The sequence below is a fragment of the Silurus aristotelis genome, assembly GCF_946808225.1.
Source record: "Silurus aristotelis genome assembly, chromosome: 9".
NCBI classification, from domain to species: Eukaryota; Metazoa; Chordata; class Actinopteri; order Siluriformes; family Siluridae; genus Silurus; species Silurus aristotelis.
The window spans coordinates 2716810-2741692 of record NC_139582.1 but is presented as its reverse complement, the minus strand read 5'-3'; the positions used below and the strand labels follow the sequence as shown (position 1 = coordinate 2741692).

Here is a 24883-nt window from a genome sequence, read left to right as displayed (position 1 = left end):
ACTCCGACAGCAGAAAGCTGATTGGCTGTTGGTCTCATTCTTAGTCGGAAGTATATTTAGATGCAGGAAAGAAAAAACAACTTTTCTTTAAAATGAAGTTTAAATTGATGTAAAACTGAGAACAGCAAAGTGAAGATTTTTCAAGTCCTAAAATTTGGATTTTTTAAATTTTCTTTTTACATTTTTCAGAACCCCTGGAGCAGCACGGTGATGCAAGGCATGGAGTAAAAGAGAGTAAAAGGAAAAAAAGTTCATTTTTATTGGTTGTAATTAAAGTGAAGACATTGGATGGAGTCTTACCTCTGAGCCTGTGTGTCCAGCGCGAATAACTAGAACAGTGTCACTGATACTCATAGAACCTCCTTTTCCTATTTAAAAGAAGTATATCAAAGTGTTTTACACTGAAAACAATAAAACTCTTTTTTTCTTTTCTTACCCCAGCACCCCCCCCCTCCCCCACCCCTCCTGAAGAACCGTTGTATTTATCAGTCAGGTACACCAAGACCGAGATCTGGTCTTCCTGAAAGTCTTTGAGGTTCCTGGTGTGTAGCAGGGAAATATTATTATTATTATTATTATTAACATCATTATTATAATAAAAAACCCAATGCTGATTGCAGGTCATTTCACAGTCTTGGAGTTTGCTCCTGAAATGGGCAATGATTCTTTATAAAAGGCAAACCTTTTTTTTTTTTTTTTTTAAAGGACGACACTCACGTAATTGAGTTTCCTCGATTGAAGTTTCACTTTTTTTTTTTCCGAACTGAAGAACGCTCCGGATCACGTGATGTAACGATTGTAAAAGTACGTATTATAGTTAGATAAAAAAAACATCTGTTTCAGTAAAAATGGAGGCGTTCCTGTCCTATGCTACTGGAAAGCGAAGGTCTTCTAGGTGCTGATCAGGCCTGAGGTGTTGTCCTCCTTCACGTCTCGTTTACAGTTTTTCGGTTCCGGTCCGTTTTCGGCTTGGTCGCCTTCGAGAACCTTGGACGGAGTGAGAGGTTCGAGGAGCGTGTGCACGCTGACCGACTCCGCTTCGTCGCCTTTGTTCAGGAAGTCGTCCGCGCTCACGGTGCATCCGTTTTCCGTCGGGATGCAGGGCTCGACCGGAGCGTCAGCGTTCTCGGGTTCTGTCCTCGCAGAGCCGTTCTCGGTTTCTGTCCTCGCAGAGCCGTTCTCGGGTTCTGTCCTCGCAGAGCCGTTCTCGGGTTCTGTCCTCGCAGAGCCGTTCTCGGGTTCTGTCCTCGCAGAGCCGTTCTCGGCTGTAGGCTCAGAGCTTCGGGGCTGCTCCGTATCATCTACAGGTTCTCGGTGGACGGTTTGAGGCGTGACCGGGTTCTGATCCGGCTCGGGTACACGTCCTTCGCTCCACACGCTCCCGATGCTCAGGGACTCCTTTTCGTTCAAACCTGATTCCACAGAGGAGGTTTGTGAAGAAGGAACTTTGGTTTTAACAGAACTAGGTATAAAAAAAAAGAAACATTGACCATATATATGAGTGTAAAAGAATCTGTGTGGATGAACAGAAAATGTATAGTAATGCAGTTCCTGTCAAAGGTGTGGAAACATCTAGTATCATCTGCTTTTTGAGACACGTCCACATTCCTTTAGTTTCTATGCAACAAACTCGGAAAAAACAAGAATTAGACAGGGAATGACTGGAAGCCAAATGAGTCCAAATGTGACATTTTTGTCTCTAACAGAAGAACTTGTGTAAGATTGAGATCAGATGAGAAGATGTGATCAGACTCCCTCACCCCCACACACACCAATGGTTTGGGGTGGTTTTGAAGCACTGAAGGTTGGAGACTTGTTCCAGAAAAGTGACTGCACCTAAATCCTGTTGAACTGCTCTGGGATGACAAGAAACCTCCAACTAGTGAAGAACATCTTTAGCAAGTATTACAGGAGCCACAGCAAAGAATTTTGGAAATAAATTCTGGTCATTTCTGGACACTTTATACTGTTACATGACCTAATTTAGAGCACAGAAACCAAAGGAACCTACATGTGTCTCAAAAACCCCCCAAAAAACATAAAAGACCAGGGGTTTCCCAAACCTTTCACAGGTCCTGTATACAGTTTCTTTTTTTTTTTTTTTTTTTAAAGCCCTGACCTGTCAGAACTGCTCACTTCTGCTTTTGGACTTTGGGGTTCGACCTATTAGGGAAAAATTATTCAATAAAAAAAAATAAAAAATACAAAGAAATCTGATGAGGGTGATGCGTAAAATGGAAACTACTATGGAACATTTTCACTCACCTTATCAGTGTCAGAAAGTGCTGACCTACATAAACACACACAAACACACACACACACACACACACACACACACACACACACACACACACACACACACACACACACACAATTAAAAGCAAGTACTTAAAAATGAAACAAAATTGATTTCACAGTTGATTACATCAATCTCAAGTTAATTAACTAAATAAGCCACGCCCCCACCGCCAATTAAAAGATCGCTAATGGCAACCAACCGCTCAGCATTCACAGCGCGAACAGATGAAGCGTATAAAGAAATCGGAGAACGTACATCTATTTTAAGATTCTGAAGAACAGAACAATAGCTCTCTGGCGGATTCCTGAAAGACTCTCCTGGGGAGTGTACGATTTTGCGGGATAAAAAAAAGAAAAAAAAAAGGAAGCAGTGTGCGTTTTCTTACACCTCGAGCCTGCAATACTTCACTGTGACTCTCGAGGACTTTTCTCGCCGCTGCGCATCAGTTACATCCCTTTCTTCCCTTTGCGTTAATTAAGGCCGGAGCGCGCTTCCTAATTTACACCGCGTTCTCCGGCGCTTCGCTTAGCAAATGAGTCTAATGAAATTAGCGGTGATTTTTCAACAAGAATGGCGTTCGCGGAGAAATCTCAGGGTCACCGGGTTGCCAGTTGCACACGTATTTCATCACAAAGGGCCCATTTGTCTCAATCAGTAGAGGTGAATCAGTGTCTCTATTTTTGTCCCTTACTGCTCTGCCCTGTACGTTTAACAAAAGCACCAGACGTCTGGTGTCACCGTCTCCCAATACATCATGGAGCTCCGCTGAGAGCCGAGTGACGGAACGGTAGAATCCTCGAAGGTAACGTTTAACAATCCTGAGCAACAATAGGAAGCTGGTCAATTACAATCAAGAGAAATCTAAATAAAATCCACAACATACAGAGACAGATTTTTCCCCTGAGCTCCAACCCTGCTTAATGACACTGTACAAATGATTCAAAGCGCACACACACACACACACACACACACACACACACACACACCCAAAATCAAGATATACCTACTACTTATTCCTACCGTAATAGAAAAATTGTAACCATTAAATATTGTTAGATTATATATTATAGTATTATATATTTTATCACAATGCTTTATGTCATTATTATTATTTTTAACAATAGAGTACAATATGAGAAGTTAGAAACTTCACGTTCAAAAGCCTGATCTCTAAGAGTGTGAAGTAGGTGTGTCTCAAACAGCATGTAAAAAAAGAAACAAATAAAAATAATAATAAAATAAAAGAAGTGCACATTTGTATCGCGATGCATCGTTCTTTTAAAATATTTGCATCGGTAAAAATGTATTTATTTCTATATGATTATTAGTAGATGCGCTGTTCTTTTATTGTTGAGAAAGTAACCAATATTTTCATTGCAGATTGATTTCTCCTTCGCTAAACTGTTTAAACTGAGACAGTAGAGGAAATAAAAGTCTGGAGAAATTTCATCTGTCTTTACTGTCACTTAAATAAATTGAGGATTTGTTGTATATTGAATTTCGGAGCATCGTAACGGGGTGATTTGTATCGTATCGGACGCTGCTTCAAATGTATCTGTGAATCTTATCTTTGGCGATGGATCGGGACGCAAATCGCATCTGCCTCAGTTATGGAGATTCCTGATGTAGTAAAACATCTTGGATTGACTGAATATTTACATGTAAAGTTGCGTCGATCCGATATGAGTCTCCAAAGACAAATACACTATACTGCGTATTATTATTTTTTTAAACATCCCATGCCACATTGAATCTCCATTTGCTCTTATAAGAACCTCTATTCTTCTGGAAAGATGTAGATTTTTGGAGATTTGTGCTTGTTTGCAGATATGAGGGTGTTAGTAATGTCAGGAACTGGTTTAGGTGAGGAGGTGAGGAGGCCCTGGAGGGAGTGCAGTCACTGTTCACATCGTTCAACAGGGTTGAGTTTAGAGCTCAATAGCAGGAGATCATCCACTTCAAACCAGATCTTCATGGAGCTGTTTCTGTGGACTACTGTACCAGGATTAAGTCTCCTAATTTAACTGTGTGCCTCCAAGTTTGTGGAGACAGTTTGAGGAAGAACCACGTATGGCTGGAAAAGCCAGGCATCCTAATACTTTAGTCCCTAAAGTGCATCAAGGCTTAGAGGATTTAAATGTAAAAAAAAACAAAACAAATGAATAGCTAGAATTATTACTGCTAAGTGATTTAAAGCCGTGATGAAGTCGGCACGAAACGGCGTCAGAAGCCCCGAGCTGCTCACCTCTCCGCCGTCACATCCGCATCTGCAAAGCGGACAAGAGAATCACACAAGGTCCGAGGGGAGCATCGTATAAACGCAGAAAGCGTGTGAAAGATTGAGTATTACCTGTCTCTAAAATGACCTGGCAGCTGTGATTGGGTCTGCTGATCAGGTGCTCACACATCCGGTTGGCATCAGATGCGTCGGCCAGGAACTCGCAGTTCAAACAGACAAGAGTCAGACTCCTGGAAATCACATCATCGTTACTTTTTTTTTTTTTTCTTTCCATGACGAGCACGAAATACTGCCAACGAATTGTGACCACATGAGCGTGTTTTTTTAGGCCGTTTTCTGCCAAACTCTGGTTTCAGAATGACTGGCGTGTGCTATTAATATTTGCTAAAGAACCTCTTCCTGTAAAGTGTATAATGAAGGCTGAAGCAAGATCTCCACTTCACCCATGCGGTCCGTTCCAGCTTAAGATTTATAGCTTCATTCAGGTTTCTTCATCGAAATCCTGGTGAAACGAGAACATCCTAAAACTAATGTGTGCTGAAATTATAAAGCTATAATGGCTTTGTAGATAACGTTATTGTGTTAACACATCTCCTTTCTCTCCAAATCCCCTCCTGAAATTAATTCATGGCCAGTTCACATCCTCCAGCTCAACCAGATGATGGAACAGCTACCAACCCAGGAGAATGGAGGCTATGATCTGCTTCCTGTAAGACACATGAAGCCAAATGCATCTATTCAAACTAATCCAATGTGTTAAAGTTATTCAGATTAGTGCCAGAGCCTCAGCGAGTTACTGCTCAGAGGGTCGGGGGTTCAAGTCCCACCACCGGCCAGCTGCCACTGTTGGGCCCCTGAGCGAGGCCCTTAACCCGGGCTGTTGCAGCATTATGATGCACTGTAACATGGTTTACACTGCGCACTGGGATATACGAGGAAAGAATTTCACTGATGTACATGTGACAAGTAGAAGCCTGTTTGTTTCTTTTTTTCTATCCTTCTGTCTTTCCATCCTTCCATCCTTCTTTTCTTTTAATCATTCTTCTTTATTTTTTCTTTCCCTCTTTACTTCCATCCTTCTTTCATTCTTTCCTTCTATGCTTCTTTTCTTGCTTTCATCATTCTCTTTCCTTCCTTCCACTCTCTTTCTTTCTTTCTTTCTTTCTTTCTTTCTTTCTTTCTTTCTTTCTTTCTTTCTTTCTTTCTTTCTTTCTTTCTTTCTTTCTTTCCATCCATCCATCCTTCTTTCTTTCTTTCTTTGTTTAATGCATTCTCCTAATCTTCCTTCATTTTTTCTTTTCTTCCTTTCATCGTTCTCTTTCCTTCCTTCCACCCTTCTTTCTTTCCTTCCATCCACCCTTCTTTTAGTTTTAATCCATTCTTCTAATCTTCCTTCCTTTTTTCTTTCCATCATTATTTTTTGTTTACTTCCTTCATTCTTTCTTTCCTTCCTTCCTTTCATTATTTCCTTCTATGCTTCTTTCATTCCTTCCATCGTTCTATTTCCTTCCTTCCACTCTCTTTCTTTCTTTTTCTTTCTTTCTTTCTTTCCATCCATTCATCCTTCTTTCTTTAGTTTTAATCCATTTCTCCTAATCTTCCTTCATTTTTTCTTTCCTTCCTTACATCCTCCTTCCTTCCTTCCTTCCTTCCTTCCTTCCTTCCTTCCTTCCTTCCTTCCTTCCATCTTTCTTTCTTTCCTTTCTTCATTTCCCCTTCCTTCTTTTATTACTTCTGTCTAATCCTTGTTTTCCTTCATTATTTCCTTTCATCCTTCTTCCTTCCATACTTCATTCTTTCCTTCTTTTTTTTAAATTTTTTTCTTCCATTCCTCCATTAGAGCCTGCCTTCTGTCTTTCTGTCCTTAATTTTCTCCATCTTTCCTTCCTCCCAACCTTCTCTTGCTTTCCATCCCTCCTTCCTTCCTTCTTTTTTTCCTTTCTTCATTCCTTCTTTCTATTCTTTCCTTCTTTTTTCCCCCATCCATCCCTCCTTCCTTCCTACCTTCCTGACTGAAAGCTTACCGTACACCACGCAGAGGTCTGGTCACTTTGTTCAGTCGCAGTTTCGAAGAGCTGCTGTGAAACCTTAAGAAGAAAAGTATAACGAATCATCTGGACACTATCAATCGTTAATAGATTTGAAATGGAATTGGAACACATCCTGTCTTTACCTCAACCGATGTCTTCTGAAAGCCTTCTGGCAGCTCGTCCGATACTTGCATACAAAACACTTTAGTGATATGGGGTAATGACTGTACGGTTCTGTAACCTCATTTTGACACTCGATGCATTTGTGCACTCCTGGTAGAAGTCTGTGGAGAGAGAGAGATTATTTATGCACGTTTTCTAATTTTAATATCTAAAAAATATCTGCAGGTCTGAAAGAACCTGACTCACTTCAGTCCTTTGAGCTCGGTGTTGGGAAAAGACGTGCGGTTCTTATTGCTCTGGTTCGTCTTCATCTTTCCTACGTTGTAGTAGGACTTGTGAGTGGTGGGTTTGACCGTATCTGGGCTCGTGGGGACGAGGTTGACGTACGACTTGCCAGGAGCGGAGGGACACATCGTAGATCCTCCACTGAGCGAAGCTCGAATTGTCACCTGGGGAGAAAAAAAAACAATAATAAAGTGAAAGTTTTTTTTTTTATTACAACAGTACAAAATACATATATTAAAGACACAATCGGTTTAATAAAAAGTTAAATGAAGCTGTAGCTGTTAATTCACTGGAAATTTTTAATTTCTTTGCTTTTTTATATATATATATTAACCCAGATCCGTGCTTTTAGGAATTTTCCTTCCATACACAATGTAATAATTATAATAATGATAATAATAAAAGTATAGATAACAGTTCTATTACAACAAATAAAATAAAACAGGGCCATTTGTACTTTACACCTGCCATGAAGAAAAGTGCAAAGAAATTGTTGTTTTTTTTCTTCTTCAATAAGCTCAACCCAGAGCCTGCATATGCATGTTTTCTTTCTCACAACATTCTGCATAGAGTCTGGGGACTGTGTGTAAAATCCCAGGAGATCATCAGTTTCTCTGTAAGAATTACTCAAACCAGCCCATCTGGTACCAACAAGCATCTCTCGCTTAAAGTCACATAGATCACACTTTGTTTTACACGTCTGATATGAACATTGACGTGTTTATCGGCGTGATTTTTTCACGCAGCCGTATGATTGGCCGATTGAATAATCTCGCATAAAGGCGTTCCTATTAAAGCGGCTGGTGAGTGTGTTTTAGGGGTGTAACCCTGCATGCTTTTGTAGCGAACGTTTTTTACATGCGGAACACAGTTGAAATCCGAGTTCCCTCAAGAATGTATTAAGTGCTGGACCGCAAGCTCGTTTAGTCGCCGCCTCAGTGTTAATAGGTCTAATCCGAATGAAAATACTCCAAATCAGCACCTCAATTGGAATAAAAATGCAAGATGTTGAGGTTTTCGATGGGAGTGATGAGGATGGACAGGATTAAAAACGAGAGGAACAGCAGATGTAGGACGTTTTGGAGACAGAGTGAGGGAGGTGAGATGGTTTGGACATGGGGTATATCAGTAGGAGAATGCTGGAGGATGGAGCCACCAGGAAGAAGGAAGACCAGGGAGGAGGTTTATGGATGTGGTGAGGGAAGACATGCAGGTAGTTGTGTTAAAAGAGGCAGATGTAGAAGACAGGGGGGTATGGAGACAGATGATCCACTGTGGCGCCCCCTAATGGAAGAAGCCGAAAGCAGGCATTTTATTTGCAATTGTTTGAAAAAATTTAAACTGTTGATGTTCACAATGGTTAATAACAATACACAACGTTAATAAAAAAAAAAAAGCCAAGCAATTTTATTTGCGTTTCTTCCCCCTAACGTACCGAAATCGATATGAAATAGTAGAAGTACATACAAAATCGTGAATTTTGTGTACCGTTACTGTAAAAAAAATCCCAACAGTTACACCCCTAGTATATATGATTTATATATATATATATATATATATATATATATATATATATATATATATATATATATATATATATATATATATATAAAAAGCTCAAATACCACTGACTGACTCACTCACTCATCACGAAATCTCAAAAAACACTGAACGGATTGCAATGAAATTTGGAACATACCTTCCTCTTGGGTCTTGGGTGCTCACTAAGAAAGGGTTTTGAAAAATTTGCCCTGGATCGCGGCTAACTCGCGAAAAACTTGATTTCTCACGCATTGTAAATTCTTCAAAATAACATTACGGATCCTAATGAAACTTACTACATTGTTTCTTATTAGATGTTAGATGCACGATACAAATTATTTTCAAAGTAGTTTGCCCTGTATCCGTACTACAAAGGGGTAGTACGTTATTTGTTGACGTTACGTTCTGATCTCTGATCATCCAGTCCTGCTCAGTGCTTACTGCTTATTGCCATATTGCTTAGCGTTCTGCCTTCCGTAGCGAAACACGGGTACTTTCATCTAGTATATATATATATATATATATATATACACACACACGATGAAAATGCATACTGCTATGCACTGTGATTGATTTCGGTTAATGCAGCACCACCATCCCAAATCACCATGAGAAAAGTTCCTGAGAGATCCCAATCTGGTTCACATTCCTATCGCAGGCTTCTGTTGTATCATTATTGCAATGTGACGTGTCACAAACCTTTGTTCCTGGAGGAAGACCTTCAAGGCTTTTCGGTTTTTTATAAGTCCGATGATGAAGCGCTTTGTGCTCCACTTTTTCCTTGTAGGTAAGAAAATTCAACCTGCACTTTCCACAGCGCTGGATTCCTTTTTTCTGCAAAATATGGAGCACAAATTGGGAATATAAGCACAATTTCACTCACTATAATCAGCTATTATCAGTTGCATTAAAAAAAAATCCATTTAAACAAAACACGTTTAACCTGGTGACCTGATGAGGTTAAACTATATTTTTTTCCTGGATTTGAGAGACGATGTGTATTTTCTCTCCCGCTTTGTCTTTTTTTAAAGGAGGACAAAAAACCCCTCTAAAAGCTGGTAATAAAAAGTAGGCTCCACTGTCAGACGGTTATGTATTGCACCAAGGTGTTCGACAGACAACCGAATCAATCCAAGCTCTGAGAGAGAACCAACAGGGCGACTTCCACAATTTTGCTGACATCGGATGTGTGCAGCCTCGAGCCGCCGGACCCAGAGACGAAAACGAGAGCTTCCACCACCTGAACTCTCTGAGCCTGACCTACAAATCCGACTCCTAGAAACACTTATTAAACATAACGTGTGACGACTGATTTCCCAGACGATTTACAAGCAGGGTTTACGGAGGATTCGTGTCGTTCGCGTGAGCACGCTGTGTTTGCACGCTTGCCTTAATGAATATACAAAGAGAAGATTTTCTACCTTGGAGTACAAAAATACTCTCAGGCTGCTCTCCATGCAAATCTGTTCGGTTTGATGAGCCTGAAAGTCGCCTCACAGATGCTGATTACATGTGCAAATTAGTTCGATAGAAAGGCAGGTGTTAAATTTTGTGGGAATCGGATTGCTTTGTTTTTCAGCTCTTTATTATTATTTACACGTTTCTATCCACGTATGTGTTTTATCTGATTCTATGCAGACAAAATCCAGGAGTCTTTTATGGTTTTTGAGACACATGCATGTTCCTTTGGTTTCTATGCGACACAGTCGGTAATGTTACAGCATGAAGATTTGATATGATACATTTATATACCCACACACACACACACACACACACACACACACACACACACACACACACACACACACACACACACACACACACACACACACGTCCAGATGTTCCATTTTATTCTCATTGAAAAATCCTCCATCAGCATGAAGAACAGCTTTACACACATTCTCAATCTCTCAAACATTTAGCTGAAATTCTTTTCCGTGCCTCTTGTAAAATTTGCCAAATTCGTCATTCCCAATCAATTCATCCCAGAGCAGTTCAACAGGATTCAAGTGTTGTGACTGAGCAGGTCATTCCATGATAGAAATCACTCCAGACGATCGTTTGCGCTCTAAATAACGTCGTTTCGGCTCGTCTTGATATATGATGAAGGCGGTTCCAGTTAGATGGAATTGCATGATGTGAGTTGAAGAATGGAATGGGAGCCATGTTGGTTCAGGATTCCTTTCATTTTCCGGAATAAGTCTTCAACGTTCAGTGCTTCAAAACAACCCCAAACCATTAAGCTTCCACCTCCATGTGTGATTGTGGAGGTGAAGGAGTCTGATCACATCTCATCTGATCTCCATCTTACACAAGCTTTTCTAGAGCCACAAACTACAGATCTGTTCTTTATAGAACTTTCTTCCACTCATCCTCGCTCCAATTATTGCCTTTTACCGAGTTTGTTGCATAGAAACAAAAGAAACATGTCTCAAAAACCGATAAAAGACTCCATGCTTCTACACTTCTCGCAGGCTCAGTGAGACACGGGACATTTTTGTACTTAAATCAATAATTAACACACATAATTCCAACCTGCAGGTTCAAAATGCTGCCAATTGAATAAAAAGAAAAAAAGGCAACCACAAAGCTTCCACACCTGGTGTTTCATGTAATGCTGCATGTACATGTGTGCACTGCGTAGGACTTTAAGGCAGAACGGACAGAGGAGGTCTTTAGTGTTTTCATGGACGCTGCGGAAATGGTTCTCTACATCCAAGAAGAACGACGATCTGTAGTTGCAGACCTGTGAGCAGAAATGCAGCGGTGAGACAAACAGGATTTGATTTTGGGAGAAACATTGCAGCGCAGATGAGAGGTACCTGACAGCCGTACGGCATCTCTCCTGGTTTGTGATTGTCCTTCATGTGTTCCAACAGCACTTGTTCGGTCTCAAAGGCCAGTTCACAAATCTTACAATTAGCTGAAACGGAATAAAAACACAACAGAACGGGGTGAAACGACATCTCTGCGAGTTCAACACCGTAAAAAATTAAGACTATTGGCTGACTCTGGTGGTTAGTGTCGGCGTACTGGTGGACTCGTAGGGGCTGTGGGCGCTTTCAATGTGGCACTGCAGCTGGAACGGCGTGGAATACTGCCGGTAACAGTGCTGGCATGTAGTGTGACTTTCCCAGCTCTCACTGTTCTGCTTCTCCAGCTCCAAGTGATGCTTCATGTGGTTCATAAACCTGTCAGTGTGAGTTGAATTGCAAAAACATAATCAGAAAGAATCGGGGGTGGGGGAGGCGGGGAGAGAGAGGGAGACAGGAAATAAATAAATTACTAAAAAATCCGAATATGAAGAGACGACAGAAGCAAATACAGAGAAAATACAGGATTCATGAAGAAAGCTACGGAAATCCTAAGAGGCTATACATTAGAATTCTTTTTTCTTTCTGGTTTTCTCTCGTGATTTCAACCCGAGTTGTTTTCTGGTCATCAGTAGTGAATTTTTCTTTGTATTCGGCATGTTCTAGAGGCAGCGTCATGGATGATCGCATTCGCTTTTACTGTAAAAACCGTGACAACTGTGTAAGTTTTAAATCGCTGACAGCGAGAGAGCTATTTTAGTTTAAGTGAGTCCCTGATCATATTAAAAGCAAATGTGATCATCCATGATACTGCGATGATGCTGCCTCTAGAACCCTAGTATTATTGTGGAGATTATTATGATTATAAATCATTATGATTTTATATGTATTTATTTATTATGCCTCCTAATGCTAGATTAGTTTATTATTTTGTTCTGCTCCATACAGATAAATGAGCTTTACTTTTCAAGCGATATCGCCGATTTAAAGTGTTATTCCTATCAGAATGGGAATTTACTTTTTTATATTTATTGCTATTAAAATCTAAACATTTACTTCTGCATATGGTTGGGTGAATCTAACTAATAATTAAAATTTGCTAAAGAAATTTAGCTCTCTAGAGGCCGCTCTCGTAGTGACAGCGGACTGGAGGAACATTTTGAGTGGATGTTTGCTGATAGCCGATAGTTCCGGCAATCGACTATTAATAACTAAGGGACATTTTAGCTGGTTATCAAATAATATTATATGAGTAAAAAATATATTAAAAATAAAAAGTAAAAAAAAAAAAAAAAAACAAACAAGAAAACCAAGTCATGATCACGTGAAAGCGAGAACGACGAAAACATTAATATGCATGGCCTCTTAGGACTTCTGTAGAAAGCAGGGGGGGAAAAAAAAAAAAAAAAAAAGAGAGAGAGAAATGGAAAAGCATTAAAGTTGGTGGAGAAACCCCCTATTACAAGAGAAAAGCATCAGGAACAAACACACGCTCTGCGTGATGTTAATGCCGGTGTGAGTGTTAAACCCCGCCGCTGTGGGCGAAACCCAGACAGGAGAGGCTTTGATTTGAGCGGAAATCAGTGCGATGCAGATGAGCGCAGTTCACACAGGTAAACCGCAACAAAGCGCCTGCTCTTTCAAAACACGAGCTTTCTTTTCCTCCGCGAAAAAGCGAAACAAAAAGAAGAGCCGCTTAAAATAGACGCGCGGCAGCCTAAGAATTACCAAACATCGAATCTTTGAAATCGTGTGCCCTATTTACACGAGACGAGATACTACAGATCGTTTTAAACATAAAAACATAAAAAAAAAACAACTTAAAGACACCTAACTTCATCTTCTATAAATCAAATACGTCCAACAGAACAAAAGCTGCTACAAATAGAGCGAACAGCAGGAGCCGACTGGCCGTCACAGCCGTTTGGGAATAAAGGCCACGCACTGTTAAATATAACAAACCGAATTACAAAGTCGAAAAAAGGCGACTTTAAAAAAACAAAAAAAACACCATGTGGCCTGTATGTGCATCAAAGCACTATTTGGACTCCCAAAGGTTTTCCGAAAGATAAATTAGCACTCATTCTCCTCACGCCTCACTTTCTAAGCATGCATAATAGCCATTATAATATCGGCAATTACACCAGGCTTTTTTTTTTTCTTTTCCTTTCTCGGTTTCGCTTAATGATAATCTGCTCCTCGAGCCCCCTCTCTTTCTGCTTGCCATCTTGCCCTGATGTACAACAGCCTATTTTTCAGACGTCATGTTCTGCTACCTCAGCTCCCCTAACAGAGGGCAAACCGTGACCCCGGGTGCCGGAACTCGGGGTACTCGGCAAACAAGTCTCCCCATTAAAAGGAGCTTAGCGAGGCTTTTCTCGTGCCGTGGCACAGTGAAGTTATTTAATCACACCGATGCTTCTTGCACCGGCCGAAACCACCGACCATTATTCATTTCGGGACCCAGGGGGGAGAGCGTGAGGCCTGATAATGTCTCATCCATCTACAAGGGGGCAAAGCTGTGATGGAGGCTGTAGTACCTCTCTTCCACTCAGTCATTCCTTTCCTTTACTTCCTGCCTCTGCTTAATGTTATAATACATTATATACATTATAGCACATACCAAAAAAAATATATACTACTAACCTGCTCAGTATTAAGCGATCAGAGGTGTAATGGAACACATTTATTCAGCACAAGGCGAATGTGCAGACCTCAGGGCTTTGTGCTTACAAATACACAATACAAACTAAAGTTTGTGAACTTGGATCATAGAATTCTGCGTTTTTTAAGCTTTAAGCATCCCATCCCACACTTTCCTTTTCTGTTACCGCTGGTATTCCTCAGGGCTCTGTTTTGGGCCCTCTTTTATTTTTCATTTACTTATATTTTTAGGAAATATGTCATTCGTTTTTTTGCTACGCAGATGACACCCAGCTCTACGTGTCCTCCAAGCAAAATTTTACTTTTATTTCCTCTTTTTTTATATATTGTTAGAAGAGATGAAATCCTGGTTTTCGTGCAAAAGTCTCAAGTGACAAAACAGAGGTTCTCCTGGCTGGCACTCAATCCAATTGGTCAAAATGCAATTGTTTTTCAGGTGGTATTGCTAATTCTATAATCTCTTCATCTTCATAGATTAAGAGTCATTCTTGAAAGTATTTTGTCTTTCGAAAAACGTGAACAATATTACTCGGATTGCATATTTCTATCTACGGAACATCAGCCATCTTCGTCGGTTCCTCACGTCCAATTCCACAGCTATTCTTGTACATGCTCTAGTCACCTCACGCATTGATTATTGTAAATCTCTTCTGTTTGGGCCATCACACAAACTCCTTTATAAACTTTAGTTGGTCCAAAACTCAGCTGCCCGAATATTCACTAGAATTATCCATTATCACGTCCATTATCCATTATCACATCTTAAAACTCATTTGTTTTAGGCTTTTTTTCAGAATTTTCTGTTGTTTGTTGTATTGTTGTCTTGATTTTTATGATTAGCACTCAATTGTACAGTGTCCTTGAGTGCATTGAAAGGCACCACTAAATAAAATAATATTAGGGCTGAAACAACTAAACGAGTACAGGTTCCACCGGCAGCAAAAAAAAAAAAAAAAAAAAAAAACACACTGGCGTCTTGGATGAAGGCGAAACATCAGCACGATGAGCAGAAACTGTAGAATCCTCATCATGTGAAAACGGTGTAGTTTAATGAAGTGCTATTGTGTAAACTGTAACTTCTGGAAAGTCGCACTGAATCTGTTCTGTCGCGACATAGTGATGGATTTAATTAAAACGGTGCGAACAAACAATCTAAAAGCAGCAAATAACAGCAGCAGTAAACGATCACATTTGTAGTCACTGTTGTGGTTTTTAGTGAATGATTATGCATTTGCACACCAATTATTATTTTTTATTTATTTATTTAATTTTTAGCAAGCCTGTTAGTTTTTACTGCTTTTCTCCGTTCCATGATTTCAAATGAGGTTTACTGCGGCTTTACTATGTTCAAATAGTTCTTTTTAATGTTTGTATAATTAATTTATGCATATACCATTTAATTTGAATACAAAATTCTTATATTCTAGATGCTGATGTCTTCCCAAGTGTACAAAATGTCTTTTTAAGCATGGCTGTTAATTTGCCTTCTGCGATTATCATTAAAAACAATACAAATGTTGATTTACACAATTTACACCTTTCATGAAACAACCAGCATGAGTGAATTTGTTGAAAGGAGAAATCCCGCATATGCTCCTCAACTAGCAGCCGCTATAATCTTTAAAATGTCTAAATTAAAAATAGTTAACCTCAATATGGGGGCTTTTAAACTACACTTTTATACATAAATACCATGAATTAGGGTTCTATATAGTTAAACTAAGCAAAACAGCTTATTAAAATTTTAATTTTTTTTTATATACAATTAAGTGAATAAACACACAAATAATCGTCCGATTAATCGATTATCAAAATAACTCTTAGTTGCAGCTCTTATTATTATTACCAGTGGTTAAGTCTCTGGGTTACTGTTTTGAATGTCAGGGGTTCAAGTCCCAGTATCACCAAGCTGCTTTCTTTTGGGGCCCTTGAGCAAGGCCCTTGACTCTCTGTGTCGTTTCATTTATATTTATGGTATTTGGCAGAAGAGCTTATCCAAAGCGACTTAAGGGCCTTGCTCAAGGGCCCAGCACTGGCAGATTGGTGGTGTTGGGATTTGAAATTATGACCTCAGAGCTGGTAGCACTGAGCTCCCAGCTCTCCATCATGTGGCTGACCCTGCGCTCTGACCCCAACCCCCAGATTTTGGAGTGATTTTCTTATTCAGCCACAAGTCAGGTACTGATGTAGGTGAGGAGAGGAGGTGTGGAGTGCAAACCGTGTAACAATGCATTGTTTAATTCGGGTTGGAGCTCTGTAGGAAGCTACTCAAGATCTTCCCATGTAAAGTCTATCTTCATTGTGTCATGCTGGAACAGGTGTGGGATCAAGTGAGGAAGATTTCATGCTGCAGCATCCATCCTATATAATTGTGGTAACAGTTTGTGGAAGGAACAAGATATGGCTGGAAAAGTCAGGTGTCCCAATACTTTTGTCCATATATAGTGTGTGTTTTAAAATTGCTGTAAAATGTTTTTTTTTGGTTTTTTTTTTTTTTTACACTCCACGTACCTGATGTTGTTCTTGAGGATTTTTAAACAGCTGTTGCACTTGAACGTCGTGTGAGACTTTTGCTCGCGAGAGGCAGACTGATCACCCTCGCATTTCCCGTAGTAGAACTCCGACACCAGCATGATGAGCTTCCCTCGCTCCGCTTCATACAACCGCACCGGCAACGCGGCTCGGTCCGTCTTCGAGGTCGAAGGAAGGATGGCGTCCAGCGAGTTCGGGCAGCAGATCTGAAACACGCATTAGAAACATCAACTAGAAAATCCAAAGGCTTTCTTTTCTCCAAGATCGCAAAGGGTAAAGCAATGACTCACCTGCATGTGAGTTTTTAGTGGCTCTATCAGGTTGAAGTGAATGTGGCATTTGGGACACTTCCTAGCCAAGGGACTCTCGTTCTCTGTTGCAAACAAAGTTGCTGAATCAAATCATTGGCAGAACACGCGGTTAAAAACTGTCAAAGCCGAAGAATGAACACGAACCCATGTCGATTTTGGTTCTTTTCGAAGTGCCGTGGTTCGACTCGGGGTGAGTCAGAGTGCTACGTTTCATTTTTCCGTTATCTGAGAGGCAAAGATGTAAGAGGATCAGAGTGAGAGAGAGAGAGAGGGGGGGGGGGGGGGTCGATTAAAAAGAATAAGTGTAATAAAGCGCATAGGATCTATGAGGTGCACATACACACACCGCGGTTGTTCACAGCTTGTAGAGTAGGTGGGACGTGTTTGGAAGAGCTCACGGAGCCGGATTTGCTTTGAGGGCTGTGCTGGATAGAGCGTGGGCTGGCACTGAAGTGGGACTGGTTGGAGGAGATGTCAGCAGGACCCTGGACGTTCGACAGGGTCACTACGTTGTTTTGGATTAACTGCACTTGGGGACGGTGGATGACACCTGGCACCGGTTTAGGCGGTGCGGCAGCCTGCGGTGCCATCGGCTGACCTGCTATATCTTCGCAAAACATACACGTTACGTCACGGAGTTAATTCAGAAAGCAAAACAATACAGGAATAAAGTGAGGTGCATTTTAACCAATGGATACTGTTTTAACTACTAAAAGCGTAGGGGTGTAACGATAAACATGTTCGTACTGAACCGTTTCGGTACAGGGCTTTCAGTTTGGTGCACAGTTCAAATCAAAAGTTCCTTCAGGAACATATTAAGTGACGGCCCGCTAGTTTGTTTAGCCTCTGAATTGCACTTCGAGCACAGTGTCACTGTTTCTTTTACTATTATTAAACATGAAATCATACACAACAATGCCAGGAGTATTAATAATTTAATTTTACAAAATGTAATTAAATCAATTTAATTTGTGCCACTTTAATTGATTACTCAATTTGTGTTTTTTTTTTTATACTATATATATATAAAAAATTTTAATATTAGAAAATATTTTATATCTTATTTTGGTATTTTCTTTTATATTTTTTATAATTTATATATAATTATATTATTTATATTTTTTAATTGTACCCGTTGATGTTCACAAATGTTAATTAAAAAATGACAAGCAATTTTACATTTTGCATTTCTTCCCCATAACCGTAGCGAACCAGGAATTTTGTGTACCGTCACACCCCTACTAAAAGCTGATCGTTAAAGCGGACATCCGGAGGCGCTGCATACCTGGCACAACTGTGAACGATGTCCCCTGTGGATACTGAGAGCCCACGGGCGTGATGAACGATGAGTTGTTATTGAAGTTTTGTGGGGATGCCACTATATAACCCTGGAACAAATAGAACACACACACACACACACACACACACACACACACACACCCAACAAGGTTCAACACCGTGTCAAAATCTGAGGTCATGAGGTTCAAACCGTGTCAGATCATGTCAGATCACCAGAACTTTCCATCATGTGCAATTTGAAACAATAGATTAATGCTGAAATTGTGCTCTATGTCACTGTGGGGATTTGGTTTGGAATTCTGGTGGTCGGGTAGATTTCCACTGACCCCCTCCCACGACTGAAAGAACAATGCTTAGCCCTAATACAAACCTCAGATTAAATAAAATTGGAGGAGATTAACGAGAACTTGAATGAAATGTGACATTCATGCACTATAAGCAATCGTTTTAACAACTCCAGTGACACATAGCGCCTGGGTCCAAACAGTGCTCAAGTCCAAGTCTTGCTAAAGTAGGAGTGCTGGAGTATCAAAATCACGATGGGATTCAGTTCAAATAAAGTGCAGTTTACAAATACTGCTCTACACACATCATGAGATTAGAATGTGAAATGCAGCAAAGCGTCCTGGATTTTTAAATTAATAAAGGAAATAACGAATGAGAGTACAGACCGGACATTTAAACAGCTCCAAATGTGATCTGATTGACCCTCTACTGACCTGACAGGTTTGAGGGAACTCTGACACCATCTTTGTATAAGCAAGCAGATAATAAATCCAGAAAGTTCTATTTTCAACCATTATCTTCACTGTTTTTGTGAAAGAAATCTGGCAACGTGTAACACATATTTGAGATTTAAAACGTCTAGGTGAAGACTTGCATCACTGTCTGGCTGTGACTGGTTCTCAGAAGGTCTTGCAGAAGGTTCTTGCAGAAGCTTGACCATACACCACACAATGCAACAAGTCAGTTTGCATTGCCGTCATCCCAGAAGGAAGCCTCTTCTAAAGCTGCTCACAAGAAAGTCTTCAAACGGTTTGCTAAAGACGACCTGTCCAAGAGCATGAATCACTAGAACCATGTCCTGCAGTCTGATGAGACTAAGATGGTGTTCCAGCATGTGTGGCGACATCCTGGTGAGAAGTACAAAAAAAATTGTCTTTCCAACATTCAAGCATGGTGGTGGTAGCATCATGGTCAGGGGCTGCATGAGTGCTGCTGGTTCTGGGGAGCTTCGGTTCATTGAGGGAAACATGAATTCTAACATGATATTCTGAAGTAGAACATGATGCCTTTCCATCAGAAACTTGGCCGAACTACAGTTTTCCAACATGATAAAGACCCCAAACACACCACCAAGATAACAACTCCCTTGCTGAAGGTAAAGAAAATGGAGTGGCCATGTATGTCTCCAGACTTGTTGCTGGGCATCCAGCAGTCACGTGATGTCATTATGGAGGAGTGGAAGAGGATCCCAGCAACAACCTGTGCAGCTCTGGTGAATTCCATGCCCAGGAGAATTAATGCAGTGCTGCATAACAATGGTGTTCACACATAATATTGATTCTTTGGACACAGTTTTGACATGTTCACTGAGGGTGTACTCACTTTTGTGATATACTGTATATATACACAAGGTGGTATGAAAACATTAAAACTAGTTTTGTAACACACCAACAGATGGCAGCACAATGATGCACGCACAGTCACAGGGAGCACCGACTTTCAAAAGTCGGTGTGCAAAAAGACATTGCGCTGTGTACATCGGGAGCTGTGCAACTGCTAATTGCTAAACCTTCCTACTCGCCAGATTTGTCTCCTGCGGACATCGTCCTCTTCGGAATGAACGCTGGGAGCGTGGTTTTTCCAAAAAGTTATATTTTCAAAAATTATCTTCACCATTTTTGTGAAAGCTGGTGACATGTCTTGTTCTTAAAGATACACCAAATAACACATTTGAGATTTTTACATAGACGTCTAGGTGAAGACTTGCATCACTGTCTGGCTGCGACTGGTTTCTCACACCAGGGCAAAAAAAATAGGGCAAGATGAATATGTCTGTCTAAAAGCACAACCTCTAAGGCTTTGTAGAAGAACTCCAGACGTCTCACATGGTAGGAAACATCAAGATTATCAACACGGGGTATGACGTTTTCACATATATCCGGATTAATGTAGACGTAGCCTTCATTTTATAAAAAAAAATGATATATATATATATATATATATATATATATATATATATATATATATATATATTTACAAACTCTTCATTTTATATTTAAAAAAAACGGAATAGGCCAATAGTATGGAAAAACAAATTTTTCAATACTCAGTGTTCTTTTCCCTCCTCCCCATACTAATCCAGACCTGGAAATCACTCAAATCAAATTCCATACCTTTTCATACTTTTCCAAAATGTGTCAGAACCCTGGAAGTGGCTCAGAGGGAACAGGTGGCAGCATGGACGGCTGCAGTCTGGCATGGGGTTTCAAAAAGCAACATGGAGGGTGTGATCAAGTGGCAACATATGAATTGAATGAATTGGGCAGCAACGCGGCGGATTGTGATCGAGTTATAACACAGGATTCGAGTAGGGCTACGGGTGGGGGGGAGGGGTCAGGAAGCAAGACGTGAAATGGGAATTGAATGAGGCACGGAGATGGGAGTAGGAACACAGGGGATGGAGATACCATAGCCTGAGTGCTGTATAGGGGGTCACGATGTTCTGAAGTGCCCTATTGCAAACGTATTGTAGGTCACAACCGTCCTGATCCTCGTGATCTACAAATAACTACAGGACATAAACCAGTGGACGTTATAGTGCCTGTACCTGATTGTTGATGATGATGGGCTGAGGAGAAACAGTGTTCAGTAATCTGGGTCCAGGCTGCAGCGGTGCCGTGTGGGTGCTGACTGGGATGAAGACTGGCTGTGATGAACCTCGGAGGGGGAGTTGAGGAGACTGTTTGGCAGAGTTGATCTGAGCCAGACCCGTCTTTTGGGGTGAGGTCTGTGTGGTGACCCGTTGGAATGTGACGTTTGGTTGATTACGCTGGTAGCCAACACCTGAGCATCAATCGAATACAAGTGCATAAGAAAGTCTGGAGCTGAATTGTTGAATTTGCAATCGGTAGCCCAAAAGACCACACGTTTTTTAGCTGCGTTATGGAAATATCGTAAATCGAGACATGGCCTAGCCTACCCAGGAGTCTTAAGGAATGGAGATAGGTCTGGGGGTAGAACACGTATAACTTAACCAACATTTTACGTTCACAATTTCTTTGTATGGATATCGTCATCGTAACATCAAAAAAGTCTATCGAGGCGAAACGACAGAACGCTGGGCCACTGTCCAAATATTTATGACAGTGTACAAGGTTAAACATTTCACTTTATGTATTTACAAGCGAATGGCTATTTATATTTTGTCCCATGTCCACCTGTTTTATGTCTCCTTGTCTTGCGATCTCGGATCTCAAATTTCCCTGCGACCCCAAACCCCCACCGCACCCCCACCAGGTTTCGATGCCCATCTTTCTTACATCTCACTCTCCCTCTGCCAATCCAATTGTCTCATCTCTGCTCTGTTTGATGTCTTTTGTCTCACTAAACCAGAGGTTTTTTTTTTTGGGTCTCACATCTCATCTATCTCTGTACCGCATCTCGCGGTATCTCATTTGGACTCTTTCTGCGTCTGTCACAAAACAGCTTATCTTTTCCCTTCGGTTTGTTGTAACCACATAATGGATTATTCATTTGGTTGTTTGCTTTTATTCAGGGTAACTTCACTTTCAGCCAGCTCATTCCTATAGCAACCGGAAGCAGTCTGTTTCCTGTTTTTACGTTTGGTGTGAACTAACTGAGTCCCTAATTGTCTACGCACTGTCAGTTGTCTACTGATCTCTGGCTGATATGTGGTTAAATGCCTGTTACTTAATCATTTCAAAGTACAAATAAATACAAAAGGAACGAATGCAGAAGAAACAAAATCCTCAACTTCAACCAAAGTCTGAAGGCCGTGTCCATACCCGTACCCGTCCTGACGATAGGAGTCGGCTTGGAGCTGCAGATTTCGCCTACGAATATCGGTTCGTCGTCGTCATCGTCGTCGATCAGACTGATTTCCGGGATCGCTCTCTGCCATGGCTCCAACTCCTCCTCCTCACATTCCATAAACAGCTCAGACATGGTCGGACCTGGAATGCAAATCCCCGACTGTCAATATGGCTGAACTTCAGACGACGTTTGTTCAACCGTCTTCGGCGTCTGGAGCATAATTTGGCCTAACCACCCGACTTTGGTCATCTTTAAGTTCTCAATTTTTTCTAATATGGTCACTTGTACACGTACGTATACACACACACACACACACACACACACACACACACACACACACACACACACACACACACACACATACACACACACACACACGGTTCCTCTGCAGCAGGCCTGACTGCAGACTGATTAGGGCTGAAAGGTTTGTGGACACCTGACCATGAGAATGCTGTGTGCTTCTTAATGAACATCCCATTCCACATTTAGTCTCCATTCAATAGATAATAAACCTCGGCTCTTCTGGGAAGATGTTCCACTCGATTTTGTGGAAATTTATTCTCATCCAGAAACACAAGGGTGTTAGTAAAGTCAGGTATTAATGTAGATAAAGGAAGCCTGGGATGTTTACTTCCATTGATCAATGGGGTTTATAGCTCTACAGCAGGAGATCTTTCACTCCAACCATATCTTCATACAGCTGGCTTCGTACACAGGGGCACTGTCCTGCTGGAACAGGTTTGGGTCTCGTAATTCAAGTGAGAAGTGAAAATTTCACCACAGGTGTCTCCTCACTCCCTGGTCACTTTAATAGGAACACCTGCCCCACAATACATTACCTCATGTGCATACAGGTCAGCTACACTGCACCATGAACCTACTGAAATGTTCTTCAGAGGAAACTGAGGAGGAAGAACCCTCAAGAAACATCTACAGAGAGCATGCACAGTGTACCAGGGACCCCGAATCCAGGAACCGTCCAAGTGTCGCTGTCTTACAGCCTGGTGTACCAAGTCTTCCTGTATGCCCTTCTTACATCCTTCTATCTCGTCTCTCTTTCTTACATCTTGCTGCCTCACGTTTCTGTCCCTCTGTCTGAAGTTTCTCAGACCTTCTGTCTCATGTCCTGCTGCCTCAAGTTTCTCTGCCTTCCACCCTACTGCCTCAAGTCTCTCTGTCCCCTTGCCTCAAGTCTTTGTCCCGCTGTCTCATATCCTGCTGCCTAAAGTTTTGCTGTCCCTCTGTCTTACATCCTGCTGCCTCAAGTGTCTTTGTCCCCTGTGAGAACCAATCATTACAGCTGATCGATCATCACAGATGTATCCTCAAACCCTTGTCACATTAACAGGAACACCTGCAGCACAACACAGGTCATCTTCACTGCACCACAAACCTCCTGGAATGTTCTCCAGACAAAGATGAGGAGGAAGAACCCTCAAAATACCTACAACAAGCATTTCCAGGGTACCAGTGACCCAGGAAGAAAAGAAACCAGGAATCGGAAACCATCTCGCCCACGCCAGTGGACAGTAACATCATTAAAACGACAGGATTGACATAAATCTTATAAATGAAGCAATTATTGGTGTTTTTATTAATACATATGACATCTCATGGGTTTCATGACACCTAGGTGTTCTCTATAGATCACTATAGACCTCATTGAGCAGAATTAGGAAAAAGCGATGTCAGAAATGGACAGCAACATTGACTATTCCATCACAATGAGGAAGATGATGGGTCAGTGAGATCTTTATTAAAGGAGCCAGGTTCCAACTCTGATCCTGGATCAGCTCCAGAACATTTCAGACACTTCCCTGCTCCAATACAGCCCCTGGAACACCGAGAAGATCTGATGACAAGCTGATTGGGGTTTGAACGATGAGAAAACACTAATTTCTGCAGGACTGACTGCACTCCAGATGGACCAGGGTTTGAAAAGGGGGGTTCAGGATACAAAACGCTTCTCCTCCATACTCAGCTCCTTTGGATTGCTGGGTGATAGACAGAATATTGTCTCGCGACAGCCTGACAGTTCTATTATAATCATCTATAAAAGATTTAAAAGGTTCACTGCATCTACACAAAGCAAATGCTGTGTCTGGACACAAGCTACAAAGCTAACAACCGCTATTTAGGTTCATTTCCTACCGTTTTTAAGACAAGGCCCCGCCTCCCGTACGATGATTGGCTGATCAGCAGCTACCCGCGCGACTGCGAGGAACATTAACCAATGACAGAGAAGCACAAGGTCGGAGCTAACCAATAGAAAAGAAAGGAGGCGGGACGGGTGGAATACAGGTGGGAGGAAAAAAAAAAACAATCGCTAGCGAATCACTTCTAGCTAAAGCCCTAGCCGGGTCGGCTAGCATCAACAAGATCCGCGGCCAATCGCTCGCGAGTCTACGACGCTACGGAGCGCGACTCACTGGCGTTCAGCGAAGGCACGAGCGCGCTTACCTGACACTCCCGCCGGTTAACGGGCACACCGGAGCTCGCGCGCAACCGGGCAAAGCTGCTAGCATGAACCGCCCCGGTGCATGATGGGAAACACAGGAGGAGGAGGACGGTTTTTTTGTTGTTGTTGAGGCGGACGAGACATGCGCACGCATGCGCGCACGATTCCTCTCGCTGTCTCTCTGTTACAAGTCTCCATGTCCATCTGTCTCAAGTCTCTCTAGCAATTT

The 24883-nt window shown here is 41.4% G+C and overlaps 1 protein-coding gene across 5 annotated transcripts; it reads right to left on the bottom strand.

Moving 5' to 3' along the window:
- Window positions 1–459: 459 nt before the first annotated feature.
- znf280d (zinc finger protein 280D) lies at window positions 460–24814 on the bottom strand. 5 transcript variants are annotated; one of them, XM_083549902.1, is made up of 21 exons: window positions 24657–24775; window positions 23915–24030; window positions 22169–22337; window positions 20971–21206; window positions 18124–18226; window positions 17179–17445; window positions 16983–17063; window positions 16818–16900; window positions 16507–16733; window positions 11552–11709; window positions 11341–11441; window positions 11118–11264; window positions 9218–9352; window positions 6938–7140; window positions 6712–6852; window positions 6563–6625; window positions 4650–4768; window positions 4545–4566; window positions 2266–2290; window positions 2120–2163; window positions 460–1462 (listed from the first exon to the last, which is right to left on the bottom strand). In XM_083549902.1, exons 3-21 carry the CDS (start codon window positions 22326–22328, stop codon window positions 892–894), a joined length of 2886 nt encoding a protein of 961 aa, XP_083406028.1. In that variant the 5' UTR covers window positions 22329–22337; window positions 23915–24030; window positions 24657–24775; the 3' UTR covers window positions 460–891. The 5 variants fall into 5 exon arrangements, with proteins under 5 accessions (XP_083406028.1, XP_083406027.1, XP_083406029.1 ...); XM_083549901.1 differs by lacking the exon at window positions 23915–24030 and having other exon boundaries at window positions 22169–22336; window positions 24657–24814; XM_083549903.1 differs by lacking the exon at window positions 23915–24030 and having other exon boundaries at window positions 17185–17445; window positions 22169–22336; window positions 24657–24814.
- Window positions 24815–24883: the final 69 nt, after the last annotated feature.